The sequence below is a fragment of the Aquarana catesbeiana genome, linkage group LG02 (assembly GCF_042186555.1).
Source record: "Aquarana catesbeiana isolate 2022-GZ linkage group LG02, ASM4218655v1, whole genome shotgun sequence".
NCBI classification, from domain to species: Eukaryota; Metazoa; Chordata; class Amphibia; order Anura; family Ranidae; genus Aquarana; species Aquarana catesbeiana.
This window is the reverse complement of record NC_133325.1, coordinates 91,200,613-91,222,476: the sequence shown is the minus strand read 5'-3', so window position 1 is coordinate 91,222,476 and position 21,864 is coordinate 91,200,613. Positions and strand designations below refer to the sequence as shown.

Genomic DNA, 21,864 nt, shown 5'->3' with positions numbered 1-21,864 from the left:
TTAAAAAAAAAAAAAAATTCTTGTGATTTATAGTTTTTTTTTTTTTTTTTTTTCTAATGATCACTTAGAATAGAAACATCCCTTGTAATAGAAATAGGACATGACAGGTCCTCATTATAGTGAGATCTGTGGTCTATAAGTCCTCACATCTCTCATCTATGCTGGAAAGCCCGAGGTAAAAAAAAAAAATCGATCTCAGGCTTTCAAGCCTAAAAAAAAAATGGCAGGGTTTACGTTTGCCAGAGATGGAAGTGATGTCATGACGTTGCTATTTGCATCCGAGGGTCATAGAGGTGGCTCTATGGTAAACCACCGCTATCAGCGGATTCATTCTCTGGCTTTCCAATAGCACGGGAGAGACAGAAGAAGCACCTTAGGGTAGGGGGGGATGTCCCCTCCTGCCGCCTGTAAAAGCAATCAAGTGGCTAAACAGCTGGTGTCTTGCTGAGAAAGTTCCCCCGGTGGATAAGGACCCCCCTGTACTGCGCAGGCGCAGCACGAACGACTAGGAGCTGCCGAAAATAGCCGAAGCTAAAAAACTTCAATCAGCTGTACATGGCGCCTGCGCCCTGGGTCCAGGTTGAAGCCCCACCATCCAAGTGGACCCAGAGGGAGAATAAAAAAGTGCAGAGCGAAGCGAGGCCGCGCCCGAAGAGTGGCGAGCCCGCGAGGGGCCCTCTTACAGGCGCCGTGTACAGCTGATTTCTATTATTTTTGGCTATTTCCGCCGGCTCCTACTGCGCAAGTGCTGCGCCTGCGCAGTAGAGGGGGGTCCTTATCCGCCGAGGGGAACTTTCTTGGCAGAACACCGGTAAGCTGTCACTTACAATGTAGGGAATCGCCGGCTGAAGAAAGATATCTGGATGATGTTTGTAGGCATCATTCAGAAATCTCCACTCAAAGTCCAAACCCCAAAACATGATATTGTTTCTGAAAGCAGAGTACCTGGTGAATAAAATGGTGGCAGTTCCAATTATTTACACCATAGCACACAGGTTTAGGGAAATCAAAATTTCAGTAAAAAAAAAAAAAAAATACAGAAGTTAATTTTGGTACACACAAATAGAAAAGATGAGGCTGAGCCAAGTAACTAGACCCAACATGTCAAGCCTTAAAGTGGAAGTCCACCTTAACACTAAAATCGCTACATCTATAGACATCGACGATCTAACACTAACCTATCTAACCCTGTAAAGAAGAAATCGGTATACACACCTTTTTTGAAGCCGATCCGACCCGATCTCCAGCAGCGGAAGCTCTGCAGAGGACACAGCTGACAACGGCTGTGAAATGAATGGGGAGTGACATCACCTATAGACTTACTATGGGGCTTCCATTGTCAGCTGCTTCCTCCGCACCCGCCTCCGCAGCGAAGCCACCGCTGACAGCTTAGCATGGGTCCGGAGCAGCTTCAGAAAAGGTATGTATACAGATTTCTTTTTTACAGGGCTAGATAGGTTAGTGTTAGATCGTGGATGTCTGTAGATGCAGGGTTTTTAGTGTTAGGCTGGACTTATCCTTTAAAGTTGTGTGCGCCCGTGAAACGCTGACAGAGTTCAGTATTCTATTTTTTTGCATAGAGGATGCTTTAAAAGTCCCTACAGGTCATCAGTTTGGAGTTATGCAGGAGCTCTGGTGATAGAAATATTCCTTTCATCCCGGCATGTGCGGCGATATGTAATGCTTTTAACAAACAACGTATTCATGTGTAGCTGCCCCTGACTTTGACGTTTACGATCTACCCATCTGACAGTCAAAGGTAGGGCTAGATGTTCATAAACACATACACCAATCATCAGCCATAATTTTATGACCACTAATGGGTAAAGTGAATAACGCTCATTATCTCATTACAATGGCATCTGAAAGTGGGTGGGATATTTTGGGCAGCAAGATGCGTGTTGTCTATGAAGTTAATGTGTTGAAAACAGAAAAGAAAGGACATCGCAGTTTGTTGTGTATGGGGCTGTGTAGCTGCAGACTGTTCAAGGTGCCCATACTGACCAGTGTCCACAGCCAGGAGCACCTACAATGGGCAGTTAAGCTTTAGAACCGGACCACAGAGCAATAGAAGAAGATGGCCTGGTCTGATAAATCACATTTTCTTTTACATAATGTGGATGGCGATGTGTGTGCTTCACTTACCTGGGGAGGAGATGGGACCAGGATGCAGTATGGAAAGATGGCAAGCTGTGGGAGGCAGTGTGCTGATTTGGGTAATGTCCGGCTGGGAAACCTTGGGTCCTGTCATTCATGTGGCTGTTACTTTGACACGTACCACCTACGTAAACATTGCTGCCCACCAAATACACTCCTTCATGGAAACAGTATTCCCTGATGGTAGTGGCATCATTTAGCGGGCTCATGAGCCCAGGCACACTGCAAAAATGGTTCAAGAATGGCTTGAGGAGCACAACGAGTTACTATTATTTTTATTTCAGTTACTTATATAGCGCTGTCAATTTACGCAGCGCTTTACATATACATTGTACATTCACATCAGTCCCTACCCTCAAGGAGCTTACAATCTAAGGTCCCTAACTCACATTCATACATACTAGGGACAATTTAGACAGGATCCAGTTAACCTACCAGCATGTCTTTAGAGTGTGGGAGGAAACCGGAGTACCCGGAGGAAACCCACACAGGCACAGGGAGAACATGAAAACTCCAGGCAGGTAGTGTCGTGGTTGGGATTCAAACCAGCGACTCTTCTTACTGCTAGGCGAAAGTGCTACCCACTACACCACTGTGCCACCCAATGTGCCATGTTTTAGGTGTTGATTTGACCTCCAAACTCTCCAGATCTCAATCCAGTTGAGTATCTATGGGATGTCCTGGAAAAACAAGTCCAATCCATGGAGACCCAACCTTACAACCTTCAGGACTTAAAGGATCTGCTACAGACAGCTTGGTGCCAGATACCACAGCATACCTTCAGAGGTCTAGTGACATCCATACCTCAATAAATTATGGTGGGTGGTCATAATGTTGTGGCTGATCAGTGTATATATGAGGACATTGCACCATCTGAGAGAAAAAAAAAAGTGTTTCTTCTTAGGGAACTTTCACACTGATTCACCTTGCAGGAAAAAATCTTTCCCTTCAAATCCTAAGCATAGCATACTAGCTCATTATGAATTACTTACCTGAGATCGAAGCCCCCGCAGAGGTCCTCGTTCACCGCTCTGGCGGCCGACATCTCTCCCGGGGGTTACTTCCAGGTATTGCGGCTCTGGTGCTGTGATTGGCCAGAACAGCGATGATGCCACTCCCGCCAGTAATGGCACAGTCTAACTGAAGCAACGGCACGTATGTGCCATTGCTTCAGTTTGCTTAACTGCGCATGTGCCGATGACGTCAGCACATGCAAATACAGGGATATCTCCTAAACCGTGTAGGTTTAGGAGATATCCAGTGTACCTACAGGTAAGCCTAATTATAGGCTTGCCTGTAATATAAAATGGTTGTAAAGGGTTTACAACCACTTTAAGGTTGTTGTAGGGAGTATTTCAAAGAATTGATTTCTAAATGGGCTCTAATCACAGTAGTCTCATGTAACAGGTCGTCTGTCAGTCTCTTGTTGCATCTGCCGCCTCTGACTGTCTTTCAAAGGCCGTCTATCACAGTCTTCCAATGTATGTCTGCCATGCAGATTTTTCCTCACTTGTTGTTCTGTTGACAATGGCTTCACCATTCAGGAAGTGTGGGAAATCTGTGACAGTGGGGGGCTTTTAACCTTTCCCCACCTACCTAAAGAAAACGTTTTTCATTTCTGTCTGTGTTGCTGTTGGAGAGTTCCCCCCACTCCATGTCTAGTAAAATGTGGATAGGAAGTAAGGACAAATCTCTCTAACAGAGCCCCAAATAGCAGTAAAAACCGGACAGGGGTTCTCATTCATTCCCTATTCTATCCAAGACTGAAAAACACTTTTTTTTCCCTTAACCTACGCTTGGCAGTAATAGTATCTTATCACAGATTCTGATTGTACCACCGGGAATGCCATAATACAGGTTGCAGCCATTGAATGATCTGATTAATTGTTATTTAGGAAATGTAAAGCTGCTCACATTACAATCTGGTTGTAAATATCTATACAATCTATTTTACGTTTACCAGCAAACTGTGTGGTATCGGGGGCTTTCCTAAACCATCCATTCAGTGGATGTCCAGTTGGGCCGTCCTTTTGCATTATATACTGTAGTTGTTGGTCAGTCTAAAGCTCCTCATACAAATTACAATTTGATTTTACATTCTCCTTTTGGATCTAGTAACAGTTATGCTGTGTGATCCACAATCTTTTAGTGTGCCGCTCAGGCTCGATCACTATAGGGAGTAGTGTGGGTGATGCCACCTCCACTGCAGGAGTGCCAGCAAGGGCTGCAGCTCCTATAGTCACTAGAAGGAAGAGAGGAAAGACCTCCCCTGATGCCGCACATCCATGGTGTCCTGTGATGGTTATGGGAGACACAACCTCAGCTTGATCTCCCACCAGGCCACGCCCCCAACGTGTTTTACTCCGCCCCTCAGAGCTTAGTCATGGGGATGTTATGCAGTAGCATGTATTGTGAACATAAGAGATATTTTACTTTAAGATTGTAGTAAGTGTGGCTGGCTTTACATCTGGATTGCATTGAGTTGGGACGTTTTGGGCAGTGAATCTCAAATATTATGTGTCCGCTAAAGATGGCAATACATGGCTTGAATTTTGGCCAATTGCTGCTGAATTTGCCAAGGTCCAAGCTGTGGGGAGCTCTTCTGATACCACCTGACTCAAGAAACTTCAGTCGAAAAATCGATTGAGCTGAGTGGAATATTATCAGCTGAGCAGTGACTGCAAATAATCCGATGCAGTCACTGATTGGGTATTCTAATGGCCACGGGCACTGCAGCTGTCTGAATACAATAGCTGGCAGTGGAGATTCTTATTAGAATCTATTAGATGTCCCTTGTTCAGGCTGAACAAGAAAATCTGTGTGTTTGGTTGTCCTAAAGCTGGCCACAGATGATTAAAGTTTGTCTGGTTCAGCAGGGGCGACTGACTTTTTGATGTGTGGCTGTCCCTGTTCAACAGAAGTCACTCTTTTTAGATCAATGGTTCTCAACTTTTCTAGTGCCGTGACCCCTTGATAAAATTTCCCAGGTTGTGGGGACCCCTAACAGTAAAATGATTTTCGAAACGTGGATTGTCGGCAACCCAAGGCAAGACAAGTAATTTGTGCCCCTAACCCACGGACATTTAGCGCTATTGATGCTGTATAAATCGTTGCATCTGCCATATACAGAATTGTGATCTGGTAGCAGTACTTCCATTATGCTGCCAGAAATAAATCAAGTCAGGCTGAGTGCTGCTCAGCCACTCGCAGGAAGCTTTGTATTTTTATGAAAGAAGGCTTGCTCTGATTGGCTGAGGTGGAGAGGCAGGTGGATGACATCTCAACCAGAGAAATCCTTGTATTCATTTGCAAAAATACATGGCTTCCTGTGAAAGGCTAAGTGCTGTTCAGCCAGACTTGATTTTTTTTTTCAAGGAACAGGACAGGAAGTCTGTATACTGTATATAGTCGATGCTACATACATTTCATACAGCGTTGATAGTGACCCAAAACTTGAAATTACGCTGGCCATAGAAGATTTTTTTTATTTTTATTTTTTTCAGCCAGCAGACAAAAAAAAAAAGACATATTCTGACAGCACAACTCTCCAGTGTCAGAATACAGTGATCAGTAGCTGTAGCCGCCGATCGACAAAAGATTTTTAGATAATCCCATTTAACAGAAGTCTATCTAAAGCAGTGGTTCTCAACCCGGGGGTCGAATGACGATTTGCCAGGGGTCACTGAATTCTGGGCTGTTCTGAAGCCCGCACCGCTCTCCCAGCCTTTTCGCGGCAGCCCAGCTGGGCTGTTCCTGGAGCCCACGGCCGTCCACTCAGCTTCTTCGCAAGCCGCCCATTCAGTTCACGTCATGGCTGGGGGGCAGAGACTAGAGGTCAGCTGATTGGTGGGGAATGTGAAGTGGGAGGGGCTGGAGGAGACCGTATCTTCTAATTTCAGCATAGGTGTCACTGCTACAAGACACCACAAAGTCGGAGACGCAGTGAGTGTATCTTTATGCCTTCTCTTACTCCTTGGTGGGGGGAATGGGATGAATAGCAGTGCTGGGGGGAGTTCTGATCAGCCAACTTGGGTGCTCTTAATGTAGGTCATCTGCTGATCTGAGAACTGTAGTGGGGACTTTTAATGGCAACTATAATCACAGGTAGTGTTACTCACTGTGTCTCCGACTTTGTGGTGTCTCGTAGCAGTGACTCCTATGCCGAAATCAGAAGATACGGTCTCCTCCAGCCCCTCCCACTTCACATTCCCCACCATTCAGCTGACCTCTAGTCTCTGCCCCCCAGCCCTGACGTGAACTGAATGGGCGGCTTGCGAAGAGGCTGAGTGGGCGGCCGTGGGCTCCAGGAACAGCCCAGCTGGGCAGCTGCGAAAAGGCTGGGAGAGCAGCGTGGGCTTCAGGAACAGCCCAGAATTCGGTGACCCCTGGCAAATCGTCATTCGACCCCCGGGTTGAGAACCACTGCTTTAGATAGACTTCTGTTAAATGCTAAAAATCTTTTGTCGATCGGGAGCTACAGCTACTGATCACTGTATTCTGACACTGGAGAGTTGTGCTGTCAGAATATGTCTTTCTTTTTTTTTTTTTTTGTCTGCTGGCTGAAAAAAAAAAAAAAAATCTTCTATGGCCAGTGTAATTTCAAGTTTTGGATCACTGTCAATGTTGTATGAAATGTATGTAGCATCGACTATATACAGTATGCAGACTTCCTGTCCTGTTCCTTGAAAAAAATCAAGTCTGGCTGAACAGCACTTAGCCTTTCACAGGAAGCCATGTATTTTTGCAAATGAATACAAGGATTCCTCTGGTTGAGATGTCATCCACCTGCCTCTCCACCTCAGCCAATCAGAGGAACCCTTCTTTCATAAAAATACAAAGCTTCCTGTGAGTGGCTGAGCAGCAATCAGCCTGACTTGATTTATTTCCGGCAGCATAATGGAAGTCCCAGTACTGCTACCAGATCACAATTCTGTATTTGGCTGATGCGACGATTTATACAGCATCAATAGCAGGTACATTTCTTGGTGAAGGGTCTTTTTTTTTTTTTGGGCTAGCTTGGCCCAGACAAACTATTTTCGGTATGGTTTCATTCATACACGTGGCTAAGGGGCAGTAAAAGCAGGCGGTTGCTGTGGCAGCAGTAAAAGTTAAGCAGCATGTCACTTTCGGCAGGCGTCTGAATGCGACTTATGCAGTTCTATAGGGCCACACCACAATCGCCTTGCAACCATGTGCAATTCTTGTGATTGTGGTGCAAGATTTATGGGGTTAAATCAGGCGGTGAGGAGGTGACTTATTGCCTCCACCACCTGTCGGATGCTCTCTGAAAACTGATCCACCACAGATTGCTCTTCAGAGGGCTCATGTGAATGGGCCCTAACACACAACCTGGAGATGGGTGTTAAAACTGAACTCCAAGTAAAGCTTTTATTGCCCAGTTACATTGGTCCAGTGTATATACGTGCCACACCCGTGGGACTGCTGTGTAAGTGCCAATACTATGATTGTTGCTGTGTTCTGGGTTTTCCAAATTCAAAGTGTATTTTTTTATTTTTTTTTTATTGAATGAGGTGATTGTGATGTCACCGCCCCTCCTCTCCACCATGTTTGATCAGAGAACATCTTGCATTTATTGAGGGAAAATAGGTTGCTCTGAGTGGCGGCAGTGCTGAGGAGTGCCTACTACAGTGTTTCTCTGCTTTGACAGTGGTCCCACGGGTATGGCATCTGTGTACTTTCACTGGTAATACAATGGCAACCCACGCCTGGAGTTCAGCTTTAAGCTGGTAAATATTTTAAAATACATCCTGTTCTCAGGCTGCTTATCACAACTTTTTTTTTTTTTTTTATACAATTAGTGGTTGTAAAGGCAGAATGTTTTTATCTGAATGCATTCAAAGAAAAAAACCTATATGCAGCTGCCCCCCAATACTTACCTGAGCCCATCTCGATCCAGCAATGTTGCAGGGGTGTCTCGGCTGGCCAGGACTCCCCTCCTCATTGGCTGAGACAGCAGCGCGGAGCCATTGGCTCCGCGCTGCTGTCAAAGTCACACTGCCAATGAGGAGAGAGGGGGCGGGACCAAGCCGCAGCTCCATGTCTGAATGGACGCAGGGAGCTGTGACCCGGGTCGGGTGCCCCCATAGCAAGCTGCTTGCTGTGGGGGCACTCAGCAGGAGGGAGGGGCCAGGAGAGACAGAGGGACCCGAGAAGAGGAGGATCTGGGCTGCTCTGTGCACAACCACTGCGCACAGCAGGTAAGTATAACATGTTTGTTATTTTTTGTGTTGGAACAAGATCTGGCTGTGTATGGATGCCTGAATTCAGCCTAGTGCACATTTGTGATCTCTTAAAATGCATTGGCCATCTGTTTTCTGTACATTTACATTGAATTGTGTAGAGGGGTAAAAGCAAATAATTTTAAATGTGTCTATACATTAGTCATAATCTACAATCTTTCTTAAAGTAGATCTAAAACTAGCTTTTTTTTTTTTTTTTAATCCATTTTGGATAGAGTAGGGATGAGTGTTACAGCCCCAGTCAGTTTTTTGTTTTGCCAGCTGTGTTTTCACTTCCTGTCCTGTTTGTTGATCAGGAAGTGAAAGGATACGTTTCCTGTGTGAGATAAATCCCCTCTTAGTTGTCACAAGAACAAGTGTCCCCATTGGGAGATTAAGACAATGAGAGAAGATCTTTCTAAAGGGAACACAGACAGCAATAAAAACCTGACAGAAGTTACCCCTCCCCACGCTATCTGAACCTTAACAAAAAAAAAGGTTTTGCCTTTAGTTATACTTTAACTGATTGCCACCTCATCCCTGTACATTATTAATGATTCATGGGAAACAGGAGGCTGCTGTATTGATCTCACCTGGTTACCTGACGTCTTAGTTATATTGTCCAAAAAAAAGATCATATTACTTTGTCAACAAATGTTTAAAACAAATCAAATATTTAAAACCAATTCCTAACTAAAGTGTATCTAAAGCCAACTTTCTTTAAGTTTTAGATGTGAGTGGTGAGGGTTTAGAACCACTGTCAGGTTTGTATTGCTGTTTCTGTCTCTGCTAGGGGAAATGTACTCTGTTTTGTTCTGGTGACCATTGTTACCAGGTCTGAAAATGAAGAAAAATTCAAGATTTTTAGTGGGAATAAAGGGGGAAATTTTCGAATGGGGACATTTGTTGTAAAGAAAACAGAGCACTTCCCTTTTTTGGAGAGATTTCCTTGTTTCCTGTTCTAGCTACAGGACAGGAAGGGAAGGTAATTCTCCAAAATGGGATACAGATGATAAATAAACCTGACCATTCCTACTCCAAAGGTTTGGGCCTGGCCAGCAGTGCCTTGTGCTTCATTTATTTTTTGTAGGTGATTATGCAGAAAACAGACAACTAAGTTACCAGTTTATGCAGAGTACTGGGTAAAACTGGCTCTGGGGGAAGGGGGAGGGAACTGTGAACCCAGCCCCCCCCCCCCCCAAAAGGTGCCAAATGTGGAGTTCCGTTAGAATGCAGTTTAGGTTAAAAAAAAAAACTTCTGCCTTTAGAACCACTTTAAAACGGAGCACCATTTTCTTGTTCCCTACGACCGGGATATTTATTTAAAGAGGAGTCGTCGTTGTCCCCCCCCCAAAAAAAATAATTCAGCAGCTGCTGACTTTTACTATTAGGGTACTTGCCTGTCCGGCATCCAGTGTTGTCCTCACCCCAGCCAATTCTTGAATTGCCTCCTGGGTGCTGCCGCCGCCATCTTGGCTAAGGGAAACTGGCAGTGAAGCCATGCGTCTTCTCAGCCAGTTTATTACTGCAGGTGTGCGCTTTGTGCTGAGCTTTCTCAGGACAGTTGTGGGGGGAAGGAGGAGGGGCTGAACTTTCGGCTCTGCGGCAAGCTTAAGTGGGAGTGGGTACCTGTCAAAATCAGGTACCTGCTCCCCCCCCCCAGAAGGTGCCAAATGTGGCAGGCAGCAGACAAGAGGAGCTTCCCCTTTTGGGTGGAGCTCCGCTTTAAATTTCAGTTTGACATTTCATTCATTCCTATACAGCTCAGCTGCAGTGCGTAAAAATATCAGGAGAAGCAGAGCTGCAAAGGATGAAAAAAAGCACATGTTGCAGGCTTCCGAACTGCACTGCAGCTCAACCGAAGGCTGCGCTCAAGTGTGAATAGGGCACGTAATTTTGTGCTCCTTGCACATAAAGTGCAGATTTTTTTTTTTTTTTTTAATGCTGAAGTGTGAGGCTGGTAGAGTGCAGGGAAGCTTCCTGAAGCCGCATGCTATGTACTCCTTATTTTGGTGAGGAATGTGGGAGCCAGAGCAAAAAAAAAAACAAAAAACGAATGTCCTCATAATGATGAAGACCTGTGATTGTGTAACATGCTGGGAAAAGGATGAGAATGATGCCAACTTTATTTCTGGGTGAAGGTCCACTTAATATTTATTCACACTGGGGCAGATGTAGCTGTCATGAACAGGAGATAGACATGCCAGTTTCTATACCTTTACCACATGGTCAGGGCAGATTTTTACCCCCAGTCACTTTGGGTGGGTGAAGCCTTCAATGCTGCAGCATTGGCACGTTTATAAAACCTATGCTCTGCATTTCAAATATGGCTGAAAAGGTAACTGGAATAGGAGTATTTGGTTGCTGGAGAGGAGCATGGGGTGTGTGAGGTGACAGTATATTGCACCAGTACAGTGAAAGGGACATAACGGAGGAGATATAGCAGCTTGACAGAAATGTGAAAAGCCAGGGAAGGCAATTCCAGCATGGCAGCTGATGACTGCTAATGCTGAGGAATGCAATCAGCCTGACATTTTAGTCTCCTTTCAGTACATACTTTAGAGAGGGGCATGTACGTCCAACAAATTTCCCTTTTTAATATGGGAGTTTCATGTTCAGGAAATACGCTTGTAAATGCTGATGTGAAGAAGTATTGGTGTTAGTATAGCCGCATATTGCCATTCACTTGTATGGCAGGCTGTGCACAGCACCAGGTGCAGGAGAGTTCTGGGAAATGTTATACTAGGCATATAAAATGGCTATAAATGTCTGCTTACGTAAGTCTTTAATCATCTACGCATGCTGTATTGTTCACTAATGTGATGTAATAATTACTAACATGCAATTAAAGGGAACTATTTATTTTAAATTTTTTTTGTGAGGATTTTTACACACTGGAAAGGCACATTCTGTGTGAGTGTTCAGCACCACACGTGAAGGCGCTGCCCTTGCAAGACACGTGGGTGCCATTAATTGTTTATGGTACGCTAAATGCTGCGTTTGCGGCCACCATAACACATGGAACTGCAGTTTGGTGCAGTATGAGCTGAAAAAGTAGTGCTTGCACAGTTCTGTGCATTTGGCAGCCCATTCAAATGAATAGGCAGGCAAAACCACACTGCAAAGGAACGCCTGCTTTCCAGAGTGAAGCGGCCCTGAGGGGTTCTATACTCTGCAGCTGGTTATTTAAATTGAATTGTAAACCCAGCTATGGACATTATTGGACAGAATAGGGCAGGATCCAAACCTTGTCAGGTTTTTAATAGAGGTTCCTTTCCTTTTTTTGGTGACAGCGTTGTTGCTGGTATGGGAAAGTAGGATAACAACAATACAAACCTGACCATAGTTCTTAACTTGGGATTGGTTTCCCACTCTAAGGAAAAACTATTTAGGATCTTACTAAAAAAACTGGATTCCTGACTTGCCTAAATCTTTGTCTTGGTGGACCAAGACTGGTAGTTTATACAAGTTATCATGTTGTATCCTCCTTTTCTGCTCTGTTGAATGCTACTTATTGGATGCACCTCTTCATTCAGTTGTACACCCTCTATATCCATTTCACAATGTATTCCAATCACTGTACAGATCCTTTCAACCAGTTTGGTATAGATGCATTAGAACATGTGCCAGCAATCTGTATGCATCTTAAAACTTAAGTGAAGGATAATTGTTTTATAAAAATGGAAAAAATATTTTTGGTTGGAGTACAAAACAAATAACATTTCTGGTATGTACAGTTAATGCATCTTCCCCTCTTTGCAGGAACGGATGTTGTAATTGTTAAAAATGGCAGAAGAATCTGTGGCACTGGTGCCTGCCTTGCCAATGCTCCTCTTCATCAGAACAAGAGTTACTTTGAGTTTAAAGTCCAGTCTACAGGTTGGTTTACACTCGTTGGCTAATGTAACCTTAGAAATTGTGTGGTAAACCCAGGTGGATCGAAGGCATAACAAAATATATTTGGGCTTACTGTAAGCTTGTCTATTCACATCAGTTCATAAGTAGTTGACAAAGTTCAACATTTTTGTAGAAGCAGTGTTAACCTCTGTGTGTGTACCTGGAAAAAACATTTTGGGTTTTGCCCTGAGGATTGTAGTCGATAATAATTTGAAACAGTTGACCTTCTATGACAGACTCAAAACTTTGTCGCAGAGGAACCCTTCAAACAATTTCCAGGTCTCGGGGGACTCCGGCTAAAGCCAATCCATTGGTGGCCAGTAGGAAATATGCTCCCATTATACAGTAGTGGTGATCAGAATGCCACCCTTACAGACAGCATAAAAAGCTCATTGGGGTCATGCAACTGGCTCTGCCAAGTGATGTTGGACCAAAAACTGTCCAAGCCCCCATCAGATGGGAGGTCAGTCAGCCACAGCTGACGTAATGGCTGGGAACCTCCTAGAGCAGGGGTCTCCAGACTATGGGCCTCCAGTTGTTCAGGAACTACAATTCCCATCATTCCTAGTCATGTCTGTGAATGTCAGTGTTTTACATTGCCTCATGGGACGTGTAGTTCTGCAACAGCTGGAGGGCCGTAGTTTGGAGATGCCTGCTCTAGAGGAACCCTGGTTGAGAGTGGCTGGTCTAAGCACACAAACAACTGCCACCTGTTTTCTGATTCCATTCAAACAGAACAGCTTGTCTCATAATGACACTTAAAGTGGTGTTCCGGCCGAAATTATACTTTTTAAATAAAAATATCCCTATAATACACAAGCTTAATGTATTCTAGTAAAGTTAGTCTGTAAACTAAGGTCTGTTTTGTTAGTTTATAGCAGTAGTTTGTTATTTTATAAACTTACAGCAGGCCGTGGCCATCTTAAGTGTTGGCATCTGAAGCCAGACTGTATTTCTTCCTGGATCTCATCCCTGCAGATCTCGCACATGCTCAGTGCAGCACAAGCAGTGTAATAGGTTTCAGGTCAGATTTCCATAGCAACGGCAGTTTCAGAGGAAGTTGCCGCCCCTTCCCAGAAGGCATTGGAAACAGGAAATGATGCGATGGGCCGTGGCCAGGGAGGAGGAAGTGAAAAATGAATACAGCAGATATACAGTAGGTGCTGAGAAAGAAAAAAAAAATATCCAATTTGTTTACAGTGCACAGTTTAGTGAGGGATGCTGAAGAGTGGTAAAAGTGGGTGGAACTCCACTTTAAGGTCTGGAATAGGTAATTGACTTTTTTTTTTTCTATGAACTAGCTCTTTTTAATGCCTGGGATTGGTGATGCCTAAAAGCTGCCATACGTGGCTAGAATTTGATACTTCCTTCTGAATCAGCTGAAATTTGAGCCTTGGATGGCCCTGTCAGCCTTACCTGACAAAAATTGCTTGTCGGAGATACCAGGTGGACAATTGTCTGCCAAACAGCGACTGCTTCCAGTCAGGTTTAATAAAGCCAGCAATAGATGGATTGGATTTCTGCCAGTTCAGCAGGGACCAGCCTAGATTTGACCCATCCTAGGAGCAGGCCGGTTGTACTGAAGTTGATTCATTGATTGACAATAAGCCTGTTGGAGTTTTTTCATGCGATCATTGCCGGCGGCTATAGCAGGCAGGAGTGATCATTGTGTTCTGAACAGCAGGTCTTCCCACCAGCAGAACACAATAGCACTCTGGGAAGGATTCTCCCATCAACACTGACTTTGTTGATGGGTGAATCAAGAAATTTTCTATCCTTCCACCCATTGTGGAAGGAAAGAAAATTGCATAATCTATGGGCTGCTTAACTGTTCATGTATTCTGACAGCCGGATGAGGAAATTCTTCTAAGCAAGCTGTTTTATTGTGGATGGAGGAATCTATTAGATTTCTCTCGTTCGTTCCGGGGGCTGAACAAGAGAAATTTATGCTGGTGTGGCTAGCTTTAAGCCTAGTTCACACACAGTAGTTCTTCTTTTTTTTTTTTTTTTTTTTTTTTTTTAATTTAACCAAGCAGGGTGGAACAAAAAATAACCTGACAGCTCAGGAGGAGCCGCTGTACTAACTACCTGACATTGGTACACGATCTTCCCTGCTGTTCTATTGTGTTATGACAGCGAGACGGCTTCCTCGTCGGAACACTCCGGTCAGCGCTCTCAGCCATTGACTAAGAGCGCTGATCGAGAGCCGATCGCCAGACCATTTTTCGATTATGCCCCTTCGACAGACCTAGGGCTGACTTAAGTAAACACAGAAAAAAGAGACTTCCACCATGTCAAGTGTGGAGTATGGTGGTCCCATCCCTACTATTTGAGCAAGAAAAAGTAACCCCCTAAATGGGACTTTAACAGACCACCAACTCATTGATAAAAAATATCTTTTAATAATATAAAGTAAAAAACATGTGCCATTAACACATAACAAGAATACATACAATGCATCACATGGAAGACAAGAAAAAATGTGCACAAATACAAATCATCCTAAGTACTTTCCAAGGGGTTGTGTGCCCTGAAGCCTGACGCATTTCTAGTATTCAATATTCAGATACCTTCATCAGGGGCTGAGAGTTGGATGTATTTACAAAAATATTGATTCCACTGGAATGATTCCATGTTGAAGAAGCACTAGAGGCGAATAAATCCATTCAAGTATTGAAAGGGCGCCAAACTATAATGATGGATGAATTTTTTAAGTGCAATGCGTATACGGCATCAGAAAATGGAGGACGAGGTATATAGGACAAGCTGTCGTTGGAGCCTGGAATATGGGCTCAGTGACAGAGAAATGTCCAAGTGTCCCAAGGTAGGTGTAGCTTGGAGGCGTCCCAATTCGGTGTGGCGTTTGGCAGGCACTGAGAAAAAGACAGCACGCCACACACCGAATTGGGACGCCTCCAAGCTACACCTACCTTGGGACACTTGGACATTTCTCCGTCTGTCACTAAGCCCATATTCCAGGCTCCGACAGCTTGTCCAATATACCTCGTCCTCCATTTTCTGATGCCGTATACGCATTGCACTTAAAAAATTCGTCCATCATTATAGTTTGGCGCTCTTGCAATACTTGACTGGATTTTTTCACCTCTAGTGCTTCTTCAACATGAAATCATTCCAGTGGAATAAATATTTTTATAAATGCATCCAACTCTCAGTCCCTGATGAAGTTATCTGAGTACTGGAAACGCGTCAGACTTCAGGGCACACAACCCCTTGGAGAGTACTTGTATTTGTGCACGTTTTTTCTTGTCTTCCATGTGATGCATTGTATGTATTCTTGTAATGTGTTAATGGCACATGTTTTTTACTTTATATTTTTAAAAGATATTTTTTGTCATTGAGTTGGTGGTCTGTTAAAGTCCCATTTAGGGGGTTACTTTTTCTTGCTCACTTCAGTACACACGGGCAGATTGTCATCCGGTTTCCATTGAACTGGCCGATGCCGCCCGACATTCGGCTCGTGTGTACTAGGCCTTCGGTACACTTCTGGGCATGCAAATTTGTTATGTCTATAAGGTACAACTAGTGAATTTGGCACATCTGTGAGTGAATAATCTGGAAGGACTGCATTCCTGTGCAGTAAAAATTGCACTGTGCTGACCTGTACCTTACAGCTCCTCCTTTTCTTAGGAAAGTAAAAATAAGCACATAAGTGTGTGCTAAAACACTTCTCTAGCTTCCCACTAATGAATATGCAGTCAGCAAGATGGTTAAACAATTCTGTGTGCAAGGGCCATTGTGAACTAATGATGAAGGTGGTAGAGAAGTCAACAAATAAGACAATGGGATCTAAACTAAACACTTCACTGTGTGCACAATGTATATTGTGTAGTGATGTTGTCTACAGCATGCAGATTTGTGAACACATTGGGTGGCTCCATGTTATGCTTTCCTCAGTGGGATAGTTCAAGCTAACAATTATCTGCAGCCTGAGTCTAGGTTTACACTGCTGCATGTGATTCGCACAGGACTCTCACCACATTCCAGTGCACATCACATGTGATGTCTGTGCGGTGCGATTTCAGCCATACATTTTGTAAAACTTAAATCGCATTGCATCCACACCAAAATTGTGCAGGACCTTTTTTTTTTTTTTTTTTTTTTTTTTTTTCCCTGCACTTGAATCACATTGCATGGGTGTTCTGGCAATCGCACTGTGTGTTGTGATCTGTTTCGGGGTGTTGTTAATCTAGCATTGACACCCGCAGCAGATCACATGGACACTGCATGATTGCCTTGCAATGCGATGTAGGGAAACGCAGCGAGTCTTGTGCGTTTCTCTCATCGCATCAGTGTGAACCAGGGCTGAAGCTAACAGTATTTTAAGGAGCAATTATCTCTTGATATTTTACACTCGGAATAGTATGTTTTTTGTCAGACTTCATCCAGAAATGAAGTGTCCTTGTAACTTCCTGTGGGCTGATCTGGAAGCTTAAAAAAAAAATCTTACCCTATTTATGTAAAGTATTGGTCTGATTATTCAACCGTGTCATGGAAATGAACAAAGGGAGACATGTTTGAAGTCCAGCCTGTGTGACAGCCATTTCTTGAACGTAGCCACACAGGGACAGTAAATGCAGGATTACCTGGTGAGGAAAAAAAAGCTGGAAAAAAAGAATTGCATCTGTTAAAATGACAGTCCTAACAAGGTTATTATATTTTGGAACATTGCTGCCACGCACCGTTTCCACTCTAAAATCCTCCATTATATCTGGGGTGCCAAAGGTCCCAGAATAGCTCGGGCTACGATGTATGCTCCCAAAGACCTGGGGGGTATGGGGGTACCCAAGTTTCAGAAGTATTATATGGCTGCGCAGTTTGCCCAACTACTCAAACTCCACAGTCGTCATCGCCCCAAGTGGGTCCCACTGGAGGCTCAGGCTTGCACTCCGCTAGCAATGGACCTTATCCTTTGGACTTCTCCAAAGCTCCGTAAAGCTATTTTGAGTCTGCTTTCTCATTCGTTACACATATGGAATACGAGTTGCAGGAGATGGTCTCTACGGTCTGCACATACCCCAGTGGCCCCGCTTTTTGGCAGTCCCCTGTTCCCTAAGCACCCCCGGCGTACAACCCGATAGATTTGGTTGGTGGGTGAACAAGGGAGTATACCATATAGATGACTACCTAGACCATAGAGGAATACGTCCTCCCTCTCACTTCACAGGCAGTTTGGGGATGCCCCCCGCAGAGAGCTTCCACTTACAACAAATTCAACATTTTCTTCAATCTGACCTGGCAGTATGCACCGGGATGTTGCCCTCCGGGATGCTGCCCTCCGGGGGCTTTATTAACAGTTTATTATCCCTCCTACTAAATTGGATCAGGTGGCATGGGATCCGGATCTGGATATAAGCCCTGAGGCAGAGGAGTGGTGCAAATGGAGCTCACAAAGGTATCCTCAATGTTGACCTGATTGAGGCAGGATACAAACTATATGCCAGGTGGTACTTTGTACCAGAGCGCCTCTCCAAAATGTATCCAGGGACCTCAGCCTCCTGCTTCAGGGGTTGTGGACAGGTGGGTTCACCACTGCATGCATTGTTGACATGCCCTAAGGTTCGCCGCTTCTGGATCAGGGTTCACGCATTCATATTCTTGATCCCAATGGTCAGTATTGTTAAAGATGCTAGTGTCACCCTACTGAATAAACCAGTGGAAAATACCCCTAGACATACTCAGTGTGTGGCCCATATGGTGCACGTGTTTATCTTTGTATACCTTTTTTATTTATTCTAGCCCCCAGAATGCCGAATGATCAATATTATCTACCATTTAAGGCGAAGGTGTGATTTTACACCTGTGTGTGTGTTTTTTTTTTTTTTTTTTTTTTTTTTGTATTTTTCTGATTTAAGGCAGTCCATAGATTAGTTTTCCTTCAAATTTCTTGATTCCGCCATCAGTATAAAAGGGCAAATTCCTCCAACAGCGCTATTGTGTTCTGCCAGCAGGATGCTTTCCCTGCCAGCAGAACACAATTACTATTGCAGACTATAGCTAGTGACACTAATCATTTGGAAAAAAACACAACAGGCTGGTTGTACACAAGTCGATCGATATATATTGACTTGTGTACAACCAGGGTACCCATACATGGATCCAAATTCAGCCGATACCTGCAGAACTGGCTGAATTTCGATTCGTGTATGGCTGGCCTAAATGTGGCACTAGTTGGCTGATATTTATGCACCTCTATGTACAGGCTAATTAAAAGTAGCATTCACATCAGTTTAAAAAACTGGCACCAGTTTGCAATAGCCCTTAGATTTGTTAAATTGTGCTGTTATTAATAGTATTTTTTTTTTTTTCTTGTGAAATTTTTGTAAAAAAAAAAAAAAAAAAATGGAATGGAACAATAGGAAAGGAAAAACTTAAGGCTGTTGATATAAACATGCTTTTTCCAATGATTACAGGTGTCTGGGGAGTTGGTGTTGCAACCCAAAAAGCCAACCTTAATCCGATCCCATTAGGAAGAGATGTGCACAGTCTTGTGATGAGAAACGATGGAGCCATCTATCACAACAATGAGGAGAAGAATAGGCTACCAGCCAACAGCCTTCCGCAAGAGGGTGATGTAGTGGTGAGTGCAGCCCTTTGCACTAGGTGCTATACTGTTTATAATGCTACTGTGCCAGAATGTTCAATTGTTAAAGTAGAATTCTGTGCTAAACCTAACTAGCCCCTTTCTAACACCTACACTGATTAAAGAGGAAGTAAACCCTGATGAGTTTACTTACTGTTTCCCTGCAAAGTTAAAGCATAATGGGCTACTATGCATCGCATTATGTGTCACTTACCTGACAAGGGAGCCTGCGATGTCACCGCTGTCCCTTCTACGAAGCATCCATCTTCTTTTCGGGTATCGCAGCGCCGGAGCCGCGATGACGTCGCTCCCGCGCATGCGCATTTGTGCCGCCGCTAACGGCATGATCGCCGTTAGAGACGGCACGCTCAGTGCGCCTGCGCGCCGTAGACATCGGTGCCTGTCTTTTGGAAATATCTCCTAGACCATGTAGGTTTAGGAGATATTTCTTGCACCTACAGGTAAGCCTTGATCTAGGCTTACCTGTAGGTAAAAGTGGTCTGTAAGGGTTTACAACCACTTTAACCTGTGTAAGAATGTTGTCGTATTAACTTATTTTCAGTCTTCTCTGCTTCGGCACTACCACATACTCGCCTCCCTATGTTAGTCCCCGGCGGCTGCAGGGGAGAGGTGGGAATGCCAGCATCAGATGTACCATTTGAAGCCTATGAGTGACATTGCTGCTCCTGGACATTCCTAGCTGTTGAGCGCTCTCTCCTCTCCCCTGCAGCAGCATCTGACTGACCCAGGGGAGATCGACCTGACCAGACCAGAGTGGGCTAAAAATGGCTAAGTATATACTTCTTTTTTAGACAGGTTAGTCAGCATAGGTATTAGGAGGGGGCAGGCAGCATTTTTAAGACTAGGTGTAACCTGGAAAATAAAAAGAAAGGGGGGGATGTGATTTTTACCAGTATAGAAAATCCATCCAGCATTGTGATTGTAGATCAACACCTTTCTATCGGCAGAGAAGCATCAGACTTTTTTATTTTAATTTTTTAATTTTTTTTTTTTTGGATACAGTAGAGAAGGATTAGAACCTCTGTCATGTAGTTTTGTTTTTTTTTTTTTTTTTTGGTGGTTTTTTTTTTTTTTTGTCCCAATTAGGGAGATTTGCCTCTTTGTCGGTTTCATGTTATCATTAAAAGTGACAGTAAATGAAAATCCCAAATTTTGGTTTGACGCTAGAACAAGAATGGAGGTAAAATCATCCAATGGTGACACTAGTTCTGGTGACGCCCCAGGATTCCTTCAAGGGGTTGTAAAGTCAGAAGGTTTTCATCTTATGACACAGCAGCAGCGCCATTGGCTCCTGCTGTTGTCAATCGGTTAGCCAATCAGGAGAGAGAGGGGGTGGGGCAGAACTGCAACTCCATGTCTGAATGTACATGCGGAGCTGCAGCTTGGCTTGGGTGCCCATAGCAAGCTGCTTGCTTGGGGGGGGGGGGGGGGGGGGGTGGTTAGGAGCACCAAAGAGGGACCCAAGAAGAGGAGGATCCAGGCTGCAACAGAGCAGGTAGGTATAACATGTTTGTAAAGCCTCCTTTTGTTATTTTTATAGAAAAAAAAATCACTTTGCAGGGAAACCTGTGCTTAGAGAAATATGCTCATTACTGAGCTTCTCTTTTGGAAATACTGTTTGCCTGGCTTTAATGCTAATCCCACAGCTTTAGTACTGACTAAAGTATACAGATTGTTTACACTGACGACACCCTTCTTTTCATGGGGATACTATTCTCTGGAATCCGTTATGTCACTAATTCAGCGTTTGGTTCCCTGTCATAGCCTGTCTTGTAGTGAGCCTCACAAATAACATAGTGAGCTCCTTTTACATACCTAGAAGTAAAAGTGACACCCCATATTCAGGAGTACTTGGGTAATCTCCTTGCATTGCTACGTAAATTTAAGGCTAAACGTAATACATGGGGCAAACTGCCCTGATCAGTAATTGGTAGGGTAAATTCACTCAATAGTTTGGGCTCCTCCAACTTTTGTAGATTCTAAACAAATTTCCATTATGATTCTTGCAGAAATAGCAAACATGTATTGATTATGTCCCCTCAGGGCTCACTCTGGCTTCAACTATCTTGTTTAAAAGAGCAGAAGAGGCCAAACATAAGAGAGGCTTGATTTTTTTTTTTTTTTTTTTTTTTTGTTGCTTGTGTGTGTAATTAAAAACAAAAAAAGTGTATGTGTGTGGATATATAGAGATAGGCACACAGTGGGGACGGAAAGTATTCAGACCCTCTTACATTTTTCACTCTTTGTTATATTGCAGCCATTTTGCTAAAATCATTTAAGTTCATTTTTTCCCTCATTACATTACATGTACACACAGCACCCCATATTGACAGAAAAACACAGAATTGTTGACATTTTTGCAGATTTATTAAAAAAGAAAAACTGAAATATCACATGGTCCTAAGTATTCAGACCCTTTGCTCAGTATTTAGTAGAAGCCCCCTTTTGATCTAATACAGCCATGAGTCTTTTTGGGAAAGATGCAACAAGTTTTTCACACCTGGATTTGGGGATCCTCTGCCATTCCTTCTTGCAGATCCTCTCCAGTTCTGTCAGGTTGGATGGTAAACGTTGGTGAACAGCCATTTTTAGGTCTCTCCAGAGATGCTCAATTGGGTTTAAGTCAGGGCTCTGGCTGGGCCATTCAAGAACAGTCATGGAGTTGTCACTGAGTTGTTGTGAAGCCACTCCTTCGTTATTTTAGCTGTGTGCTTAGGGTCATTGTCTTGTTGGAAGGTAAACCTTTGGCCCAGTCTAAGGTGCTGAGCACTCTGCAGAAGGTTTTCGTCCAGGATATCCCTGTACTTGGCCGCATTCATCTTTCCCTTGATTAGAACCAGTCATCCTGTCCCTGCAGCTGAAAAACACCCCCCACAGCATGATGCTGCCACCACCATGCTTCACTGTTGGGACTGTATTGGACAGGTGATGAACAGTGCCTGGTTTTCT

At 43.9% G+C, this 21,864-nt stretch overlaps 1 protein-coding gene across 1 annotated transcript in view; it reads left to right on the top strand.

Moving 5' to 3' along the window:
* SPRYD7 (SPRY domain containing 7) overlaps positions 1-21,864 on the top strand; it is a 48,598-nt gene that overhangs the window by 1,766 nt on the left and 24,968 nt on the right. Inside the window, exons 2-3 of the mRNA XM_073613172.1 lie at positions 12,159-12,275; positions 18,725-18,891. Of these exons, the coding sequence (XP_073469273.1) occupies positions 12,159-12,275; positions 18,725-18,891 (284 nt within the window). The remainder of the gene's footprint in view (positions 1-12,158; positions 12,276-18,724; positions 18,892-21,864) is intronic.